This window comes from Heloderma suspectum, chromosome 4 (assembly GCF_057233095.1).
Source record: "Heloderma suspectum isolate Gila_16-S chromosome 4, 16-S_ref, whole genome shotgun sequence".
In the NCBI taxonomy this organism is placed as follows: Eukaryota; Metazoa; Chordata; class Lepidosauria; order Squamata; family Helodermatidae; genus Heloderma; species Heloderma suspectum.
In genome coordinates, this window is record NC_139461.1 from 41,498,771 (window position 1) to 41,516,114 (window position 17,344).

At 44.3% G+C, this 17,344-nt stretch overlaps 1 protein-coding gene across 1 annotated transcript; it reads right to left on the bottom strand.

The window, feature by feature from the left end:
• Positions 1–704: 704 nt before the first annotated feature.
• ERICH5 (glutamate rich 5) lies at positions 705–11,256 on the bottom strand. Its single transcript, XM_084849059.1, has 4 exons — positions 10,759–11,256; positions 6,384–6,878; positions 3,788–3,895; positions 705–1,901 (listed from the first exon to the last, which is right to left on the bottom strand). The coding sequence occupies exons 1-4, from the start codon at positions 11,030–11,032 to the stop codon at positions 1,879–1,881; spliced, it is 900 nt and encodes a 299-aa protein (XP_084705185.1). The 5' UTR covers positions 11,033–11,256; the 3' UTR covers positions 705–1,878.
• Between the last annotated feature and the right edge of the window lie 6,088 nt (positions 11,257–17,344).

A 17,344-nucleotide genomic window follows, 5' to 3' on the forward strand; every position in this document is an offset into this window, starting at 1 on the left:
GACACATCCTATGTGTCATCCGGATACTGCTTTCTGCGCTCCAAGGACCAACAGCTAGACAGCCGAAAACACCTGTCTAGCCATAAATGCAGGGTGGCTGAACTGCAGAGGGGACGATCTCCTCCGCGCTTCTTCTGTGGTCGATCTCTCCGAGTTCCGAGGCGGCCGCCTATCCCGATAGGATTGTGCCCTCCGGCGGCTATCCGATGGCCCCTGCAAGGGTGTCCCAGGGCTGTAGGACAAAGCAGATCTCCCTCTCTGCCTGTGGATAATAAGAGTTGCCCTTTAAGCCTCTCAGCTGCAAGATACAGAAACCAGCACCATCCCTTGCTGCTTGAGAGTGGTAATGGGGAAGAGAGCCAAAGCCCTCCTGTTTCCAGAATGGGAGAAAAAGTACGCCAGCCCTAAAGCTGGTGTTCTTATTTTCCCTCTAGCTGTCCACCACCACCTTCTGCCCTGATGGTGTAAGCATGGTAAGACTATGATATTTCCTCAACCTCAGCTTCTCCAGCCCTCATAGGATTGCCCTATTTTCAGTTTTATGCAACATCATACAGATGCTCCATAAGTATTTTCTTTATGTTGATGTTTTAAGACTACATTTTTGTGCGCTTTGTAAAGAGGCATAAGAGCCAACCATACCATGCATACATACCCTGGCATAGAATAACACTTCCCTGATTTAGACACAAGACCCGTGAAAATGACCTCTGCTCAAGTTTACTGGTTGCATAGTTTAAAGAGTACTGTAGAATCGCACACTGAACATTTGCCAGGCTCTTTTTAAAAATGTGATGTTCTGTACTGTTCAGCTATGAGATTTGCACTTCAATCAGTCTTGTTTTTCAAAGAGTCCTTGAAGGATTCACTTTTTCATATTTACTATTTAAAAATTAATAGGTTTATAAAAGTAAATATAATTCACATGCCTATGACGTGTCCTAGTAATGCATAATTATTGCAAGTTAGAGGCAGTAACTACATTTGGTTGTAATGTTTACTTACTTGGGTCCTTGTAGCATGTGTTGTCAGGAGTATTCTGACTTCATACAATTGGAATCTTAATTACAGATTATTTAATATTTTAAAAATTCCTTTTATAGAAGTGTTACCACCACATCCAAATGACAATCAAGTACATCTTGCTATGGTGCCAGCAAGTAATTATTAAAGTATACAGGATAATTGTTTTGTCAACAGGCATTATATCTTGTTTATATCAATATCTTGCAATTTCAGAGTGCCATCATTTCATGCTAGTTCCCACCCCACAAGTGTTTTTGAGGATTGCAATGACTATTTTCATTAGTTTCAGAAAAGGTGAATTGATACATCTCTTCCTAGATTGTGCTAAAGCAGAAATATTAAGCTCATATACTGTATTTACATATAAGAGACACTTCACACAGACATTGTACTGATACAGTTAAACTCATGACTGCAAGATTGCTACTAGAACTTAATGATACTTATCCCTCTTTAGACCATGTAGAATCTCCTGGTGCTCAGTGTTAGATCTAAACTTACATGTATTCACTTCTATAAATGATATTGTTTTATATAGTTTACCCTAGATTATCCTTTGTACTTATTAATTCTGTAACTGAAATAGGCAAAGTTATTTTGTTAATACATAATTCCATTTAAGTAGAAGTTCACAGAAGGCACTCTATGGCAGACGTGAAGGGTTATCATTGCAATTCCTCTGTGGTGTCTTGGCAACTTGACTTCCCAAAATAAAATCTTAAAATGTTTTCCCCTAATGCTCAGTAATTGTGGCAAGTCCATATAAGCTTTCATAAAAACCCAGATTTTCTCAAATCGGAGTATTAATGTTATTTGAGCAATCAAAGATGAAGTCCAGTCAGAAGCCCTGAGTCATTCTTCATTATTAGTAGGTTCTGCAATATAAAAAACATAATTTAAGAAGTGGTAAAGACCTTTTGACCAACACATACCAGGAACAGTTCTTCAAAATTAAATCATATTTACATAAAATCATATAACATAGTTTCTTTTTCTAGTAATACGTATCATGCCAGAACAATGCCACCAATGCAGAAGGCTTAAACGAAATGAAAGTATTATTTCGTAGAATGAGATGAGCTGAAAATGGTGATTCTTCCTTAACTGGAGAAAGATGTTTAATCTATAAATACATCATTACAACAGCAAAATAGAAGCCAGTTTAAATTGCTTAATAGCAAACACAACTGGATTCAATGGAGTTTGTATCTGAACAGAAAGGAGTCCAAAATGAAAAGCATTCTGGTTTGTAAAGTAAGACCAAAACCCCCAAACTTTCCTTTGTACCTATCCAATAAACTTTCAGTTGACCGCTACTAATGCTATCCTACACAGTCACCATAAGATAAAGCCTTTTAAGTCTACCCTCATTAAGAGCCAGCTTTTGTTTTAGCTGTATTTGAGAAAGCAGATTTCTGCTATCTTTCAGCAAAATTTTTTAAAAAGTATTTTGAAAGAAAAATGTTGTCTATAGAGGCTACAGAATGTGAACAAGCTAATTCTGATCCTTTTTGTGCTCCATAGGTTGCTATGGATGCAGCCATGGGGGGCAGGGGCAGTGCAACCGGGGGGGGGGGTGAAAATGCCCCCCAACCTCTTGCAGTTGCCCATCCCTGAGTGAGCAGGAGGGTTATAACTTTCTTAATTGTAATCCTGAAAGATGAAAGAACTAGGAAGAAGAGCCACACAGCTAACTTCACAGGTATATTTTTTATGCCTGTATGACCCTCTTGTCATTAGAAGACAGGAATTCCAAAGTAACGTATGAGGCGCTATAAGCCATTTTTTTTTTTCTAGATGACATAATGTATTGTGTACCATTTGGGTTTTAATCCTAGATACCCATATCCAACACAGTACGGAGCCTTCAGTTTCACAGAAAAGAAATCTCTACCGTGAGGTGCGATGGAGGGAAATTAAAGAGCTGTAATTTTAGATCTCTCTTGAATGACAAACCCTTTTGCCCTCCTTTTCATCTCTCCTTCTTTGTCTCTAGGCAGCCTGTACTTTGTTTTGTCCTCAGACAGCCATGTGTGTGAGCTGAACCTTACCCATCCCAGTCCTCACAACCAACAACAGGAACAGAGCGAGGATGGGAAATCCCGGAGTTAGGGCAGTAATCTGATCACTACTAAAACGTGTTTGGCAAATAGTAACTATGGAATTGAACGTGTTTAATTGACCGTTTCATTTGCCTAGTATACATAGCTTGAAACCCATCATTTTCAGCTAACTTATCCCCTTCAAAAGACTTGAGGCCAATTAGAGGCAATGGCACTTCCACATTGAAAGCAGGGGATCTGATTTTAAGAACAAGAGGGGTGCAGAGGTATGGAATACTCAACCCATCTTGCCTGCAGTTTGTCTTGTCCTCTGCACCAGTTACATCTCTGTGGATGTGCTCTGCTGCCAGAAGGGAAACTAGTGGAGAAAAATGCTTGGGAGAACGTTGTGGGGAGATAAGTGGGAGGGTTCTGGACTAGTCTACCCTTTGTCCCTGTTGCCATTTTAAAGAAAGTTGCATGTCCTTTATAAGACATTAGGGCAGACCCAGGTTTAAAAATATCTGTCATGTCTAGTTAGGTCCTTATACAAACAAAACCTAAGCACATGCACAGAAGAATAGGAAACTACCTGCAGAATGACCTTTAAACATCTTCTGTATTTAAATAAGGCAGGGGTTGCTAATGAAAGGTTGTGAATACCAATACAGCTTTCTGAGCTGCCAATATATTGGTCTTTTACTTCTCCATCAACATACCTATCTCTGTTGCTGCTGTAGCGTCTCCCATTTCTTCTTCTTTTGTTTCCGAGCCCTCATTTACTCTCTCATAGTGCATCTCAGTTTCCATCTTTTCTCCCATCTCACCTGGAACAGTAACCATAGTAATCAAGCCAGGGAACACTGAATGAGTACTGAGTGCCCCAGCACTTTATGAGTGTCATTGTGTCAATCTTATGTTTTCTTTTATAACATCATAAACAGATGAAGCACAGGAGGCACCCAGCACCTGATCACCTGATGTAGATGCATTTGTCATGTCTTAAGTCATCTCTTGCCAGCCTTGCACCCTCCAGATGTGTTGGCCTACAACTCCTATAATCCCCAGCATGCATGTGCCATGCTGACTGGGGATGATGGGAGGTGTAGGCCAACACATCTGGAGAGCCCCAAGTTGCCAAAAGCTGACAAGCGTACCTATCTCTGCTTATTTTTCAACCATCCTTGCCATTCAGGTTACTCTCTTAAGGAGCAAAGCTATGGCCCCTAGACAGCATCTGAGGGGCCATAGGATTGTTTGGAGTCCCCCCTCCAAGGTCGGAGACAGCACTCCAACCTCGGAATGGGGAGTCAGAGATCCACCCCCCACACATACCTTCGCAGCTGGTGTGGAAAGGACCATGCTGGCTGGCCTCTGAGGTGGGGAGCTCGACCTCGGAGAGGGGGGAAAGGGTTTTTTTGGTGGGTGGGGAGGAGACCAGAGAACCCAGGATATTATCTATCCTGCGCTTCTTCCAGCCTCCTTCTGCCTCTGAAGTGCCATCGCTATATGGGCAAAAAAGCCCACCTAGCGAAAAATGCAGGGTGGGAGGATGGGGAGGTGATAGCCTCTGCTGCTCCTCCTGCCCTTCACCGGATGATTGGAAGCCTCTGGGTTCTGGGGCAAGATTGCACCCTCAATTATGTGTCCATTTAGAAAAGTAACTTCCGAAAATAATGATCTCATTACTAAAGCCCATTGTATGGGTTTTCTGTCTGCATTCCATGGCTTTTTTCACATGGAGCTTTTATCCTGCGATTGGGATTGCTCCTTCACGGAAGTTTGCAGGCTCTTTACATGACACTGTGATCATCCAAGGCGCCTCCTGCACTACATGCCCTCTGTTCCGTTTTAAAATAGATCGCAGATAATGAGCTATCAAGTTACCCCGTTGTGTTCCGCTTCAGTTTCCTCCATGAAAAGAGTAAAAGCAGCAAGAAGAGGAGTGAGATCAATGAAAGGTAATGGAAGACTCAGATATGGGAAGAAGGAGAGGGAAAAGGAATCGGGTGAAAAAAGGAGTCATTGTGATCCTGCATTTAAAATGGAAGCAGAAAGCCCTGTTTTAAATGCAGGATTTTCGGCTGGTGTAGAGATGCCCCATGTCAGCAGAATTCCCATTCATCCAAGAATTAAACAGTTTGGATGATGTTCAAGTCATTCAGTAAGTGAATTCAGGCTTCTTTCCTACAGGATGTATTTGGCAGGTATCCTGTCTCCTGTATCATAAAACTGGTATGGAACTATATCCTCATGGGTAATAGCCATTGAGGCCTAAGGAAAACTTCCATGTTCAGCAGCAATATGCCACCAGTTACCAGGTCTTAAGGCCAAGCAGCATGGGGTTGCCATCACTCCTTTTTATTAGCTTCTCAAAGGGCATCCTTCTGGTAAATGCTGAAGATGAACACTGGACAAGATGGACCCCTGATCTAATGCAGCAAGGCAATTCTAAAGAAATATTATATGACACCAGCAGACTGAATTTGCTGTATTGTAGGCTATCATACTGTATTTTAGGCTAACATCCTGATATTTGGACTGAACCAATTTGGAACTTAAACATAAACAGGTTGCTATGAGGTCAGAATTAGTGATGGGCAGATCAGACTGGACAGGGCTTTATACTTTTCTGTAAATATGCCCCAAGGTAGATCTTTCCCCACACACAGGCCTGGTTCGCATGTAACGAGAAGCCACCATGGGTAAATTTCCCCATGGGGCTTCTTGTGGCAGCTGCCATTTTGAATATTTGGGGCATGGTGGGGGAGTGCTGTAGCTTGTTGTTACGTTTGAACCCGGTGAAGATGAGTTGTTGGGGTGGTTGACAAACCACCCAGAACCCATGAGCTGTTTTAGGGTTGTAGGTGGCTTGTCAACCACCCCAACAACCCACCCTAGCCAGGTTGACACATAATTAGAAGCTACGGCGCACCCCCACCACACCCCAACTACGCAAAATGGCAACCACCGCAATGAGAAACCCAGCAGGGACATTTGCCCATGGTGGCTTCTGATTACATGCAAACTGGGCCACAGTCTTGCCTGGTATAAATTAGTACCTGAAATGAGAGTGCAAGAAAACAAGGCAAGTAACAATTGGTAGCACTGAGCTCATTCATTCAGAAGAGCCCTTAACCACTTTTGACTTCTGGACAGAAGATACTTCGAGCTCCATTCTTTGCAAATGCTGTACTTAGATCAAACCCACTGGACAAGAGCTTCTGCCCTCATGCAAAAAATCCATTAAGCTCCATGGAATTTGTGTACAGGTCAGAACATGACCTTATGAATCTGCAAGAACATATTCATTACCCTCAGTAAGCTGTTCCTCTTCACCCACTTGCAGTTCCTTCACAATTTCTGTTACAAGATTAACATCTTCCTCCGCTACAGGCTCAGGTGTGACTCTCTCTGATGATTCAGCAGGTTCAGGCTGACTGTCCTGTACAGTTTCTAGCAGCAAAGTGCTGGCTGCTTCTGTGGTGGCAGCTTGAAGTTCACCAACCGCTCTTGATGGTTCCAAAGACTGAGGCTCACCGGCTTCTAGAAGGCCTGTAGATAAAGGCCCACTACTGATGAACTTCTCCTCTGGTGCCACTGGATGAGGTTCTGTGCCCTCAGGGTCTACTCTCTGACAGGTAGAAAGGGCACGTTTTGTCATCCCTGGAATCAAAACATCTCCCTCCTCTTTGGCAAGACCCTCACTTAATTTTGTTTCATGAGATCCAAGTTCCACTTCCTCCATTGCTGCAAGTTTGGTCTGGTCAGGTATGGTGTCATTTTCATCTGTGATGGGCAAGTTGTCATCTGATTTAGCAAGGTTGATCAAGTATGTGTTTTAGAGAGGGGAGAGAAAAAGAAAAACACAAATTATTTGAGGCCACAGGGAGCCGGTTCAGACATAATGACAGCCCATGGGCTAAACAACCTACAGGCTGTTGTGCATGAGCCAGCCACTTCTGCTTTTAGTCAACAACTTATGATCAGCCTGTTCATAGGTTGATCATAAGAACCCATAGGTTCTTCCCTAACCGCAGATCATTTATGAACAAAAGCACTGGTCCAATACAGTTCCTTGGAGGACCCCACCATTTACATCCCTCCACTGTGAGAACTGACTATTTATTCCTACTCTCGGCTTTCTTCTGTTACCAGATACCTATCCATAACAGGATCTCTCCTCTTACCCATGACTGCTAAGTTTGCTCAGGACTCTTTGGTAGGGATGTACAGACTGTGTAAAATCTGCTCTGTCTGTGTTTCGCGGATTGTCAGGCGCCTTTTGTTCTGTCGTCCGCTCACAGACGGATGCAAATATTTTTTTCATCATGCAGAAAAATACGCAGATAATCAAATAAGAGGTTGTGTAAGAATTTACATAATTTACCTTAGTATGTAACATTTAGCGTATTATCCCTCCATTCCATTCAACTTTTCCTCAGCAGAAACTTGCATATTTTCCTACGAATATATATGTGTACATTCTTGGAAAGTAAAAAAATCATCTGAAAGTCCACTGAGCCTATGTGTGTGTGTGTGTGGGGGAGGTCGCTCAGCAGCAGATTTCGCAGGTCGGATTCTTAGAAAACCAAGCTCATTTTAGTCTGTCTTGAATTTCTCCAGCATCCCTAGTCTTTGGCAAGGGACTTCATCTCTAAAGCCTTTTGGAAGTCCAAGTAAACAGTGTCTACCAGATCACCCCACCCACATTCTTAATGATACTCTCAAAGAACTCTTAAAAAGTTAGTGAGACAGGACATACCTTTGCAGAAGCCATGTTGATTCTTTTCAGCAGGACTTGAACTGCTTGATAGTTTTATCTTTAATCACACTTTCCACCAATTTACCCGGAACAGACATTAAGCTAACTAGCCTGTAATTTCCTGGATCCCCCCTGGATCACTTTTTAAGGATTGCATTACATTGACTACTCTCCAGTCTTCTGGTAGAAGAGACTGATCTTAGGGACATGATCAGAGGGACTGATCAGAGACTGATCTTAGGGACATGTTACATATTTAGAAGATCTGAGGTTTCACATTTGAGTTCTTTAAGAATTCTCAATTATGTAAACCCACAAAAAGATGTCTTCATTAAGGTTTTGACATACCTCCATCTGTTGAAAGCCCTTGTTTGTCCAAAAAGCCTAAAAAGAAGTTACTTGCCAGTTCCTTCACCTTTATCCATAAAGTTTAATTACTCTTTCCCAGCATTTTCTCTGTTGATCTTTTAAAGTGTTAATTAAATTTTTAATCTGATTTTACAGTTTTGCATTTGTGATCTTGTTGTTCCCTCAAACTAGCACCAATAATTTAGCCTAGAAACTAACTGGAGGCTAACAGACCTCTCACGGGGGGTTCCATCCAAACTCGTCGTGTCAGTGGAAGGCAGTTCATGGAAGTGGATTTTCCTGCCCATCCTTCCCCTGGCAGTCCACAGAGCCCCTCACCCCCCGACCATGCTACACAGAAGTCTGGGGACCTTCCTGAATGGGGTGAGCTGTGGCATGGGGAGATCAGGCTGAGGGGCCTTCTGTGAGGAGGTGATCCACCCGCTAGTGGAATGATACCATTAAATACAACCTCAGAGCAGCATAATTGTCCCTGGCTTGCAACCACAGACCACTACCAAGCCATCTCTTACTGGACCAGCTGAGAGACAGCCTTCCCTTGTAGAGCATATTACACTTGCCAAGTTGAGAAGTTACAAAAAACAGTTTTGTTTTATACACCCTTGTCTAGTCTATTACAGGCTCTAAACTGCTACAGCTAGATCTGAAGGAAGGATCAGCTGAGCCATTGCAATCATATGGACATCTCTCTCCAGATACTTAGACAAGCTTTCCCAGCAGTTCCAAACAGATGTTAAGTACAGGAGAATAGAATATAGAACCTTGTGGAGCCCCACAATATGCTACCAGGGAACTAAACATTATCTCCCAGCAAGGTCACCCACCAGGACAGCCAAAAAGCATGTAATAGTAGTAGAAGAAACCAACAAGTTCTATGAGTAGGTGCCTGGTAGAAAACAGTTCTGTAGAACACCAGCAGATAACAGAAACCAAAGAGATGCCATTTTGAGATCAATAAAGCTGCAGTGTTCAGGAAAGTTTGCTTCACATTTCAGTGTCCTGTGGCATCATTTATTTTATCGGGAGAGCCCAGAATATCTCGTTTAGAACCCAAGCAAACAGATACTTTAAGTTATGAACATGTATGCTACCCACAAAAGAACTAATATCTGATCAACAAAAATATAAAGAGCAGATTTTATTCTTAATTTTTTCCACAATGCTAAAGTTGTACAATGTGATTGGACCTAAAAGCAGGAGTTTCGACATAACTCTCCTCTTTCACATGGTGTACTGCCAAAGACTACCAGGTGAGTTAAAAGACAAATTGGAAATGTTGCTGTTTTTAATGTTTTTTTTAATGTAAAATGTAATGATGTTTTTAAAACTTCGTTGGGAATAATGGCCCATACAAGCAGTTACATGGTTATTAGAATAAAGAGGTAGAAAACTGAGTGCAAGACATAAACTGCAAAAAACAAAGAACTTGGATTTGTAAAGTGGAACCCTGACTATATTTACTCAGAAGTACGTTCTACAGTATCTATTGAGATTAACTCAGGAAAACATGCTTGAGATTGATACCTTCAACATTATTTTTGATCTAAGCATAATTAACATATATGCAGCATATGTGTAATTTATTTACAAGCTTTACAGCTTATTTGCAGTTTTAATACTGTTAAAGGTTTAAAATTCTTGCAGCCCAGTTCAACATATAGATTTGTTAATTTGGCTATTAGAATAGAAAATATTAATTAATGACAACCCTACAATGACAGGCATATGCAGTTATTGGTAGTTACAAAGTAAGGCTGCAGTTCTATACTGGCTCACTTAGAAATACCAGTGAACAAAGTGAGAACTTGTTCCTCAAGATGAGGCTGCACGATTCCGGAATGGCAGTTTTATCAGCAGGGCGAGCTATTACGGAAAGGAGAAAGGAAAGGAAAGGTTCCTCCCGTGCAAGCGCCGAGTCATTGCTGACTCCTAGAGGGGCGCCGCTTGCGCTGGCGTTTGCATGGCAGACTGTAGCGGGGTGGTTTGCCATCGCCTTCCCCAGTCTACCAACTACGGGGAGCGTGGCTTTCCTGTTTTGCTTTCCTCCACCAGCCACAGAGCGCTCAAATTGAGTCCGGAGACGGTGGGGAAAGAAAAGAGGGAACAAAGTTAAGCCTTTGCAGTTGTGGTCTAGAAAAAAAATAACCTGTCCACCTATCTGAGGATAACAAGGAGTGCTGGGGTGGGGGTAAATTAGGGCAGCGATAAACGAGGACGGGGCTCCTGGCTATTTAAGCAGCTGTGTAGAAGCAAAGGAATTTCAGCAACTGCAGCTTGTCACAAAGAAATGAGAAAAGCGGCACCTCTTGAAATTCCCACTCCTGTCAAAAAGGTACAGGAGGAGCCGCTCCCTTCGCAGCCTGGCTCCCTTATGCTGCTCTAGAAGAATCTGAACCCTCTTGCCACCCCCCCCCCCAGCTCTTTTAACTGGGCCCCGTCTTGCTACAGGCTGTGAGTGCGAATGAAAGTCCGCTGAGCCCGCCGCGTCCCGCTTTCCTCCTCCTCCTCTTTCAGTAGCGCGAAAAGCAAGGGGGAGACAACCGGGGCGCCGCTCACCGCATTTCTGCAGCCCATTGGCGTCCGGGGACTGGGGAGCCGGCCGGTTGCAGTCCTTGACTTGGGTCTGAGCGCTGCTCGAGCAGCCCATGGCGCGCCCGGGAGGAGCCGCGCCGCAGGTGCGGAGAAAGCCGGGCGCGCAGGGCGGGGGCTCGTCCTCTCCCCGGGGCCACGGCCAGGGCAAGAAGCGACGCGAGGGGCGCGCGCGCAGGTGTCTCGTCCACGGCGCAAAACCCGCCACGGAGCCGCGCGTGCCGAGGAACTCCGCTCTCATAGGCTCGCGCGGGCGAGTGTTTATCGCTCGAGCTCGGTTGCCATAAGAACGGCGCAGCCGGGGGCAGCGCCCCTCCCGCGCGCGCCTCCTTCGCTTCCAGCTTTGGGCACGCTCTGGCCCCCAGCGTCAGTGGCGGGACGAGAGCAGCACAGACCCCGGCGAGCCGCGGGGCAGAGGAGGCGGCGGCTGACCCAGGCTCGCCGGGCCTTGCGCGCTGCTGTAGCGCAGCAGGGCGGAGCAGCAGACGCCGCCCCCCCCCCCCCCCCGCGCCTCAGGCCGGGTGCGTAATACCCAAGGCCAGTCGAGTCACTTTGGCACCAGAGGCGGGAACTGCTACACGCACCTCCCCCCTCTCTCCCTGACAGAGAAGGTACAGCGGTGTGAATAAAATAACGAACGACTTGCCGCCCTTTTATAACACTCAGTATCAGCGGGGTGATGCAACCGCCTCGCTCTGCCTAATGGGTTAATGCAACAAGGACTAGCGAACCCTCTCCTCAGTTTACTTTGGGGCTGCCCGACTCTTCCCCGACCTTTCGATGTCCTAAACCTGTGCCTGGGCAGCCATAAGAAAGCTCCTTTCTGTGTTTAGGGGATTATTCTGCAGTGCCGGAATATAGTAGCAACTGCAAAGTATGTTTTGATTCTCCTGCCCTTTCTCCAAGGAGCTCAGGGTGGTGTACATGGTATCCTCTCCCTTTTTATCTTTGCAACCATCTGTGAGGAGTGTTAGGCTGAAGGACATTAGTGATAGACCCAAGGTTACCCAGTGAATTTCATGGCTGCCTGGGGATCAGTAGAAGACAATTCACTCTAACCAACAGAAGAGTGTCTGTGATCATGGATGTACAATATTGAGGTCCCACATTTTCCTTGTACTTTCTAAGCTGGCTAGCCTAACACAAGAATCGCAAAACCCAATAAAAGCCAACAAACCTCATCTCATCCATTACTTGAAGGAAATGAAATGAAGACATTTCATTGTCCTCATTTAATTTCAAAACTGAGTTGCACATTTTTCAGTTCTTTTTATGTTGCTTTAAACTTCTTCAATACATTCATGTGTCCTGATAATGTCTGCTTAAATAAGTTAACATGTTACGGCGGGTGCCGCGCAGAGACACTTTCAGGGCTTTTTCATATCTTACAACAAAACCCATTCAAGCTTTGTTGCCATCAGATTGCCAGCTCTTGCCGCACATTCCTCACAGCCTCTCTGGCACTGGTGTAGAATTTTTCCATGCAATAATGCCAGTCCACAAGGTCAGCCTGTCCTCAAAGGTCTTCTAGTTCACTCCCCTGCAAATGTAGGAGATCCACTTGCTACAGCATCCCTGCTGGATGGCTATCCATTCTCTGTTTGTAAAACTCTAAAAAAGGAGAGACCACTGCTTTCCAAAGCAGTCTGTTCTAATTGGTATTTTTTTCATTGTCAGAGACGTTTGTTTTGGTCCGTTTTTAATCCATTGTCCAATCAGTGTGGTTAGCTGCCTTTTCTAGAGATGACATTACTTTTCTTTGGATTAAATACTTTGAGCTGGAGTCCCAATCTGCCCACAATAACATCAGGAACCCATTTTTTAAACTGTTGTGATCATCTAGCATTTCATACAGACATCATCCAAATGCATGTCTGTAGAATTACAAGAGCAGTTGCCACTTAAAACAGGAGTGAGGCAAATCTGGCCCTCCCAGGCTCTCCAGGCTCTCCTGGAGTCCCAGTCCAGCTATCCCGGGGTTCCCAGATGGCCAGACCTTTTCCCCTGGACCTTCTGCCTTTCCATCAATGACCTCATCTAGTGGTTTTCCAGCTTTGTGCTGTTTTCCCCCCATTCTGCAAGGTTGATATGCCCCTCCTAAGGCTTAGGCTGCCTTCAAATTAAAGAAAAAAAAATCCATAGTCGTGCAGATGATACCACTTTGATGACTGAAAGCGAGGAGGAGCTGAGGAACCTCATGATGAAGGTGAAAGAAGAAAGTGCAAAAGCTGGGTTGCAGTTAAACCGCAAAAAAACCAAGATTATGGCAACCAGCTGGACTGATAACTGGCAAGTAGAGGGAGAAAATGTGGAGGCAGTGACAGACTTTGTCTTTCTAGGCGCAAAGGTTACTGCAGATGCTGACTGCAGCCAGGAAATCAGAAGATGTTTACTTCTTGGTTGGAGAGCAATGACAAATCTTGATAAAATAGTTAAAAGCAGGGACATCACACTGACAACAAAGGTCCGCATAGTGAAAGCAATGATATTCCCCGTAGTAACCTATGGCTGCGAGAGGTGGACCATAAGGAAGGCTGAGTGACGGAAGATAGATGCTTTTGAACGGTGGTGGTGGAGGAAAATTCTGAGAGTGCCTTGGACTGCAAGAAGATCGAACCAGTCCATACTGCAGGAAATAAAGCCAGACCGCTCACTTGAGGGAATGATATTAAAGGCAAAACTGAAGTACTTTGGCCACATAATGAGAAGACAGGATACCCTGGAGAAGATGCTGATGCTAGGGAACGTGGAAGGCAAAAGGAAGAGGGGCCGACCAAGGGCAAGATGGATGGATGATATTCTGGAGGTGACAGAGTCGACCTTGGGGGAGCTGGGGGTCGCGATAGCCGACAGGAAGCTCTGGTGTGGGCCGGACCATGAAGTCACGAAGAGTCGGAAGCGACTGAAAGAATAAACAACAAACCAGTAAATACCTCTGGATGTGCCCTGGAGGTTGAGGATGTCATGAAAAGGACCTGCAAGCTTCCATGAGTGAGCAATCTCAATAGCAGGCTAAAAGCTCAATGTGAAGAAGCCCTTAGTTACTAGCAGTGAGAGCTTTAAGCTAAAATATGTTTGCGGGGAGCCTCGTGTGGCGCAGAGTGGTAGGTGGCAGTATTGAGTTCGACCTGAGTTCGATCCCAGCAGAAGCTGGGTCTCGGGTAGCCGGCTCAGGTCGACTCAGCCCTCCATCCTTCCAAGGTCGGTAAAATGAGGACCCAGCTTGCTGGGGGAAAGGTAGTCACGACTGGGGAAGGCAATGGCAAACCACCCCACTATAGTCTGCCATGAAAATGCCAGCGCAAGCAGCGTCCCTCTAAGGGTCAGTAATGACCAGGTGCTTGCACAGGAGGAACCTGTATTCTGGTTCCACCCCTTTTGCATTTGTCCCCACTGACCACTGGAATGCAGCCCCTGAGAGCCCCTCTGAAATTGAATTTGGGCCCTTGGGCTGAAAGATGTTCAGTGCCAAAAGGGACCAGAAAAAACAGCTGTAAGGCTGGAAACCAAAGTAAAAAAGAAACAAAATCTCTGGATACCCTAAAATGACTAGTTAAAAACTGCAAAACGTGTGAACTATTGGAATACATGGAATTTCATCATCATTTTTAAGCCAGTTAACACGTTTTGCAATTTTGAACTAGTAATTTTAGGGCACAATCCTATCAGGATAGGCGGATGCCTCCGAACTGGGAAGCGACTGCCTATCCAATCCAGGGCAGGAGCAGCACGGAGGGGATCTTTTTCTCTGTGCTTCAGCCACCCCGCATTCACGGCTAGGCAGCCGATTTTGGCTGCCTAGCCACAAGAAGTCGGAGCGGGGTGTGGTGGGTGGTGGACAACACATAGGAAGCGTCAGAAAGGCATGTCCGCCCGTCCTGCCCCGCCCCCAGGAACACCCCGTTTTCATTGCTCCACGCTCCTCTTATGAGCGCAGAGCATGGGGCTGATTCGTGCTGCCTACAAAGCAGCGTGGGAGGGGGTGGAGGTCAGTTCTCAGGGAACCAACCTATCCTATGGCTGTCTAGCCACTGACTAGCCGTCATAGGATTGCGCCATTAGAGTATCTAGAGATTTTGTCAAAAACATGTAAATTTGTATTTTAAATGCCTGCTATATGTGTGTGTGTGATAGAGATATATACACACACACACACACACACACACACACATTTGTCAGATTATAAAGCGTATGTATTTATATTATTATTATTTAGTATTTATATATGGATAATTTTAACAGTATCTTTAGGGTAGTTTATCATGTTTTGAAAGTTTTAGTCAATACATAATATTCAAGAATTCTTTTGGAAACATGTAAAAATATAATTTAAGTGTTTTGATGTACATTACATATCACTTATGTATTTTATATTTTATGTTCCCTTGATAAAGACCAAGTGTTGAAATGTGTTGGGAATTCAGGTGGTGCAGCTGTTTCTTCTTTGGCTTTGCTGAAAGGTTCCCCACCTCTGACTTAAAACAGTTGGGGAAAGGATTGGCTATCAGTAAGAGAAACAAATATGATCTTAAAAATATAGGTTTTTTTGCTTTACTTAAATAAAAAACAAAATAAATATCTACTGTAGGTTTTCCTGTGACTATCTCAAAGAACTGTTCTATCAGGTAGTGAGAGCATGTGATGCTACTAGTAACTGTTTAACACAGTCTGAAGCAATAGTGGTGTCATTTGCAACATACCAGCAGATAGATATGAAGTATTGAGGATACTGGTTGAAGGAGACAAGTTTGTGCAAAGCTGTTAACACCAAGTAAACAGCCATTTGAGTTGCGACAGAAACCTTTTGTATGCAGTGAAAACGTAATTAAACACAAAGTGAGCGCAGGACAGGAAGGCCTGGCGTGCTATGGTCCATGGGGTCACGAAGAGTCGGACACGACTGAATGACTGAACAACAACACAAAACTTACACATACTAAACTTAAAACTGAATATATTAACAAAGTGTAATTCTCAAAAGTCTTAAATCCAACTGCGATTAAAGGTTATCAAAACAAATTGTCAGAGAAATCTTACTGAGCATACTTGTTAAAGGGATGAAAGCTACAATTGATCGAATAATCATCACATTACTGCTACCTAATGGGACTTAATGAAGCTGTGCTATTAGGCACAGAAGGGTTTCTACGAATGAGAATATGTGAATCAACTTGTCTAATTGATCTGAGCAGCTGTACTAGAATAAGGAAGGACACTTCTAGGTAAAGAGTTGAGTGTCAGCTGTGCTAACATAGCACAGCTGAAACTTACAAGCTACCGGGTTCAATGCCAATTCCTATACCGATAGGAGCAGCAGATGCCACTGCCTACTTGCTTACTTTCTCTCTGCCTGTGAGGCAAGCAAATGATGATAAAGAGGATGAGGAGCAATAGCAGCTGGTGACAATGGTGGTGAGAAGGCAGACTCACTGAGGGAGGGGGCCCATTGAGCATGCCTTGCCCAAGACCCCTCAAAAACCTGGAGCCGGCACTGAGGGCACATGTGTAGGAATGTAGAAATGCCTTTGTTAAGAATTGCCATGCTGGATGTCTGCATCAGACCAAGAGTTCATTTAATCCAATCACAGGGCATGGTCTGGAGGCACATGATACTGCAAACTTACTGCGGCTAAGAAGATCTGGGTCTGGTCAGTACCTGGATGGGGGACTGCTGGGAATCTCATAAAAGCTGCCTTAAGTTCCACGATGACAGAAAAGCGAAATCTCTCCCTCTCTCTATATTCAGGCATGACCTTTCCAACAGTGGCCTGCTGGGTGCTTCTGAGATGGTCACAAGTGGAGTATGAAGGGAACAGGCTTCCCCTGTTGTCTGTCTCCAACATCAGTTTTTCAGAGTAGACTGTCTCTGAAAATGGAGGTTCTATTCAGCCACGATGGAAGAAAGCAATCCATGGACCCATCCTCCTTAAAAGTATTCTAAGCTTTTACTTAGAAAAGTATTCTAAGGCCTTCACCACATCTCTGTGGTACTAAATCCCATAAGTTAATTGTGTGTTGTGGCAAGCACTTTGTCCCATTGCTCTTGAACCTACAAGTAATTGTATTGCATGACACTGAGTTCTAGTATTATAACAGAAGGAGAAATATCCACTCCAGTAATTACTTCATAAACCTTCTCTCTCATGTCCCTTCTTAGTTGTCTCTTTTGTAAACTAAGATCTCAGTCTCAATATATGTAAGCATAATAGCATGTAGCTACCTAACTAGAGATTAAAATCTACAAGTGAGACCTGCAACGAACCATGGCAGTGTATCCTCCTAAAAGGAGTGCTCCTGTTCAAAGTTCTAGACAGCCAAGAATGCCCTCTTCCTGCAGGGTACTCTTGTTATTCCATTCTCTTCCAGTCTCGTTCTGTGACCAGTGTAACCTGTGAACCACAGATTCCTAGGCCCCATGATCTGTGCGGGTACACAACTTTTTTCTGGTGCCCCTAGTGTAAAGGCCAATGACCTATGCTTAGGACATACTTATCAGGATGAAGGATGGATATTTACAAGGTGGGTTCAGGCACATCAGAGCATCTCAAAAATG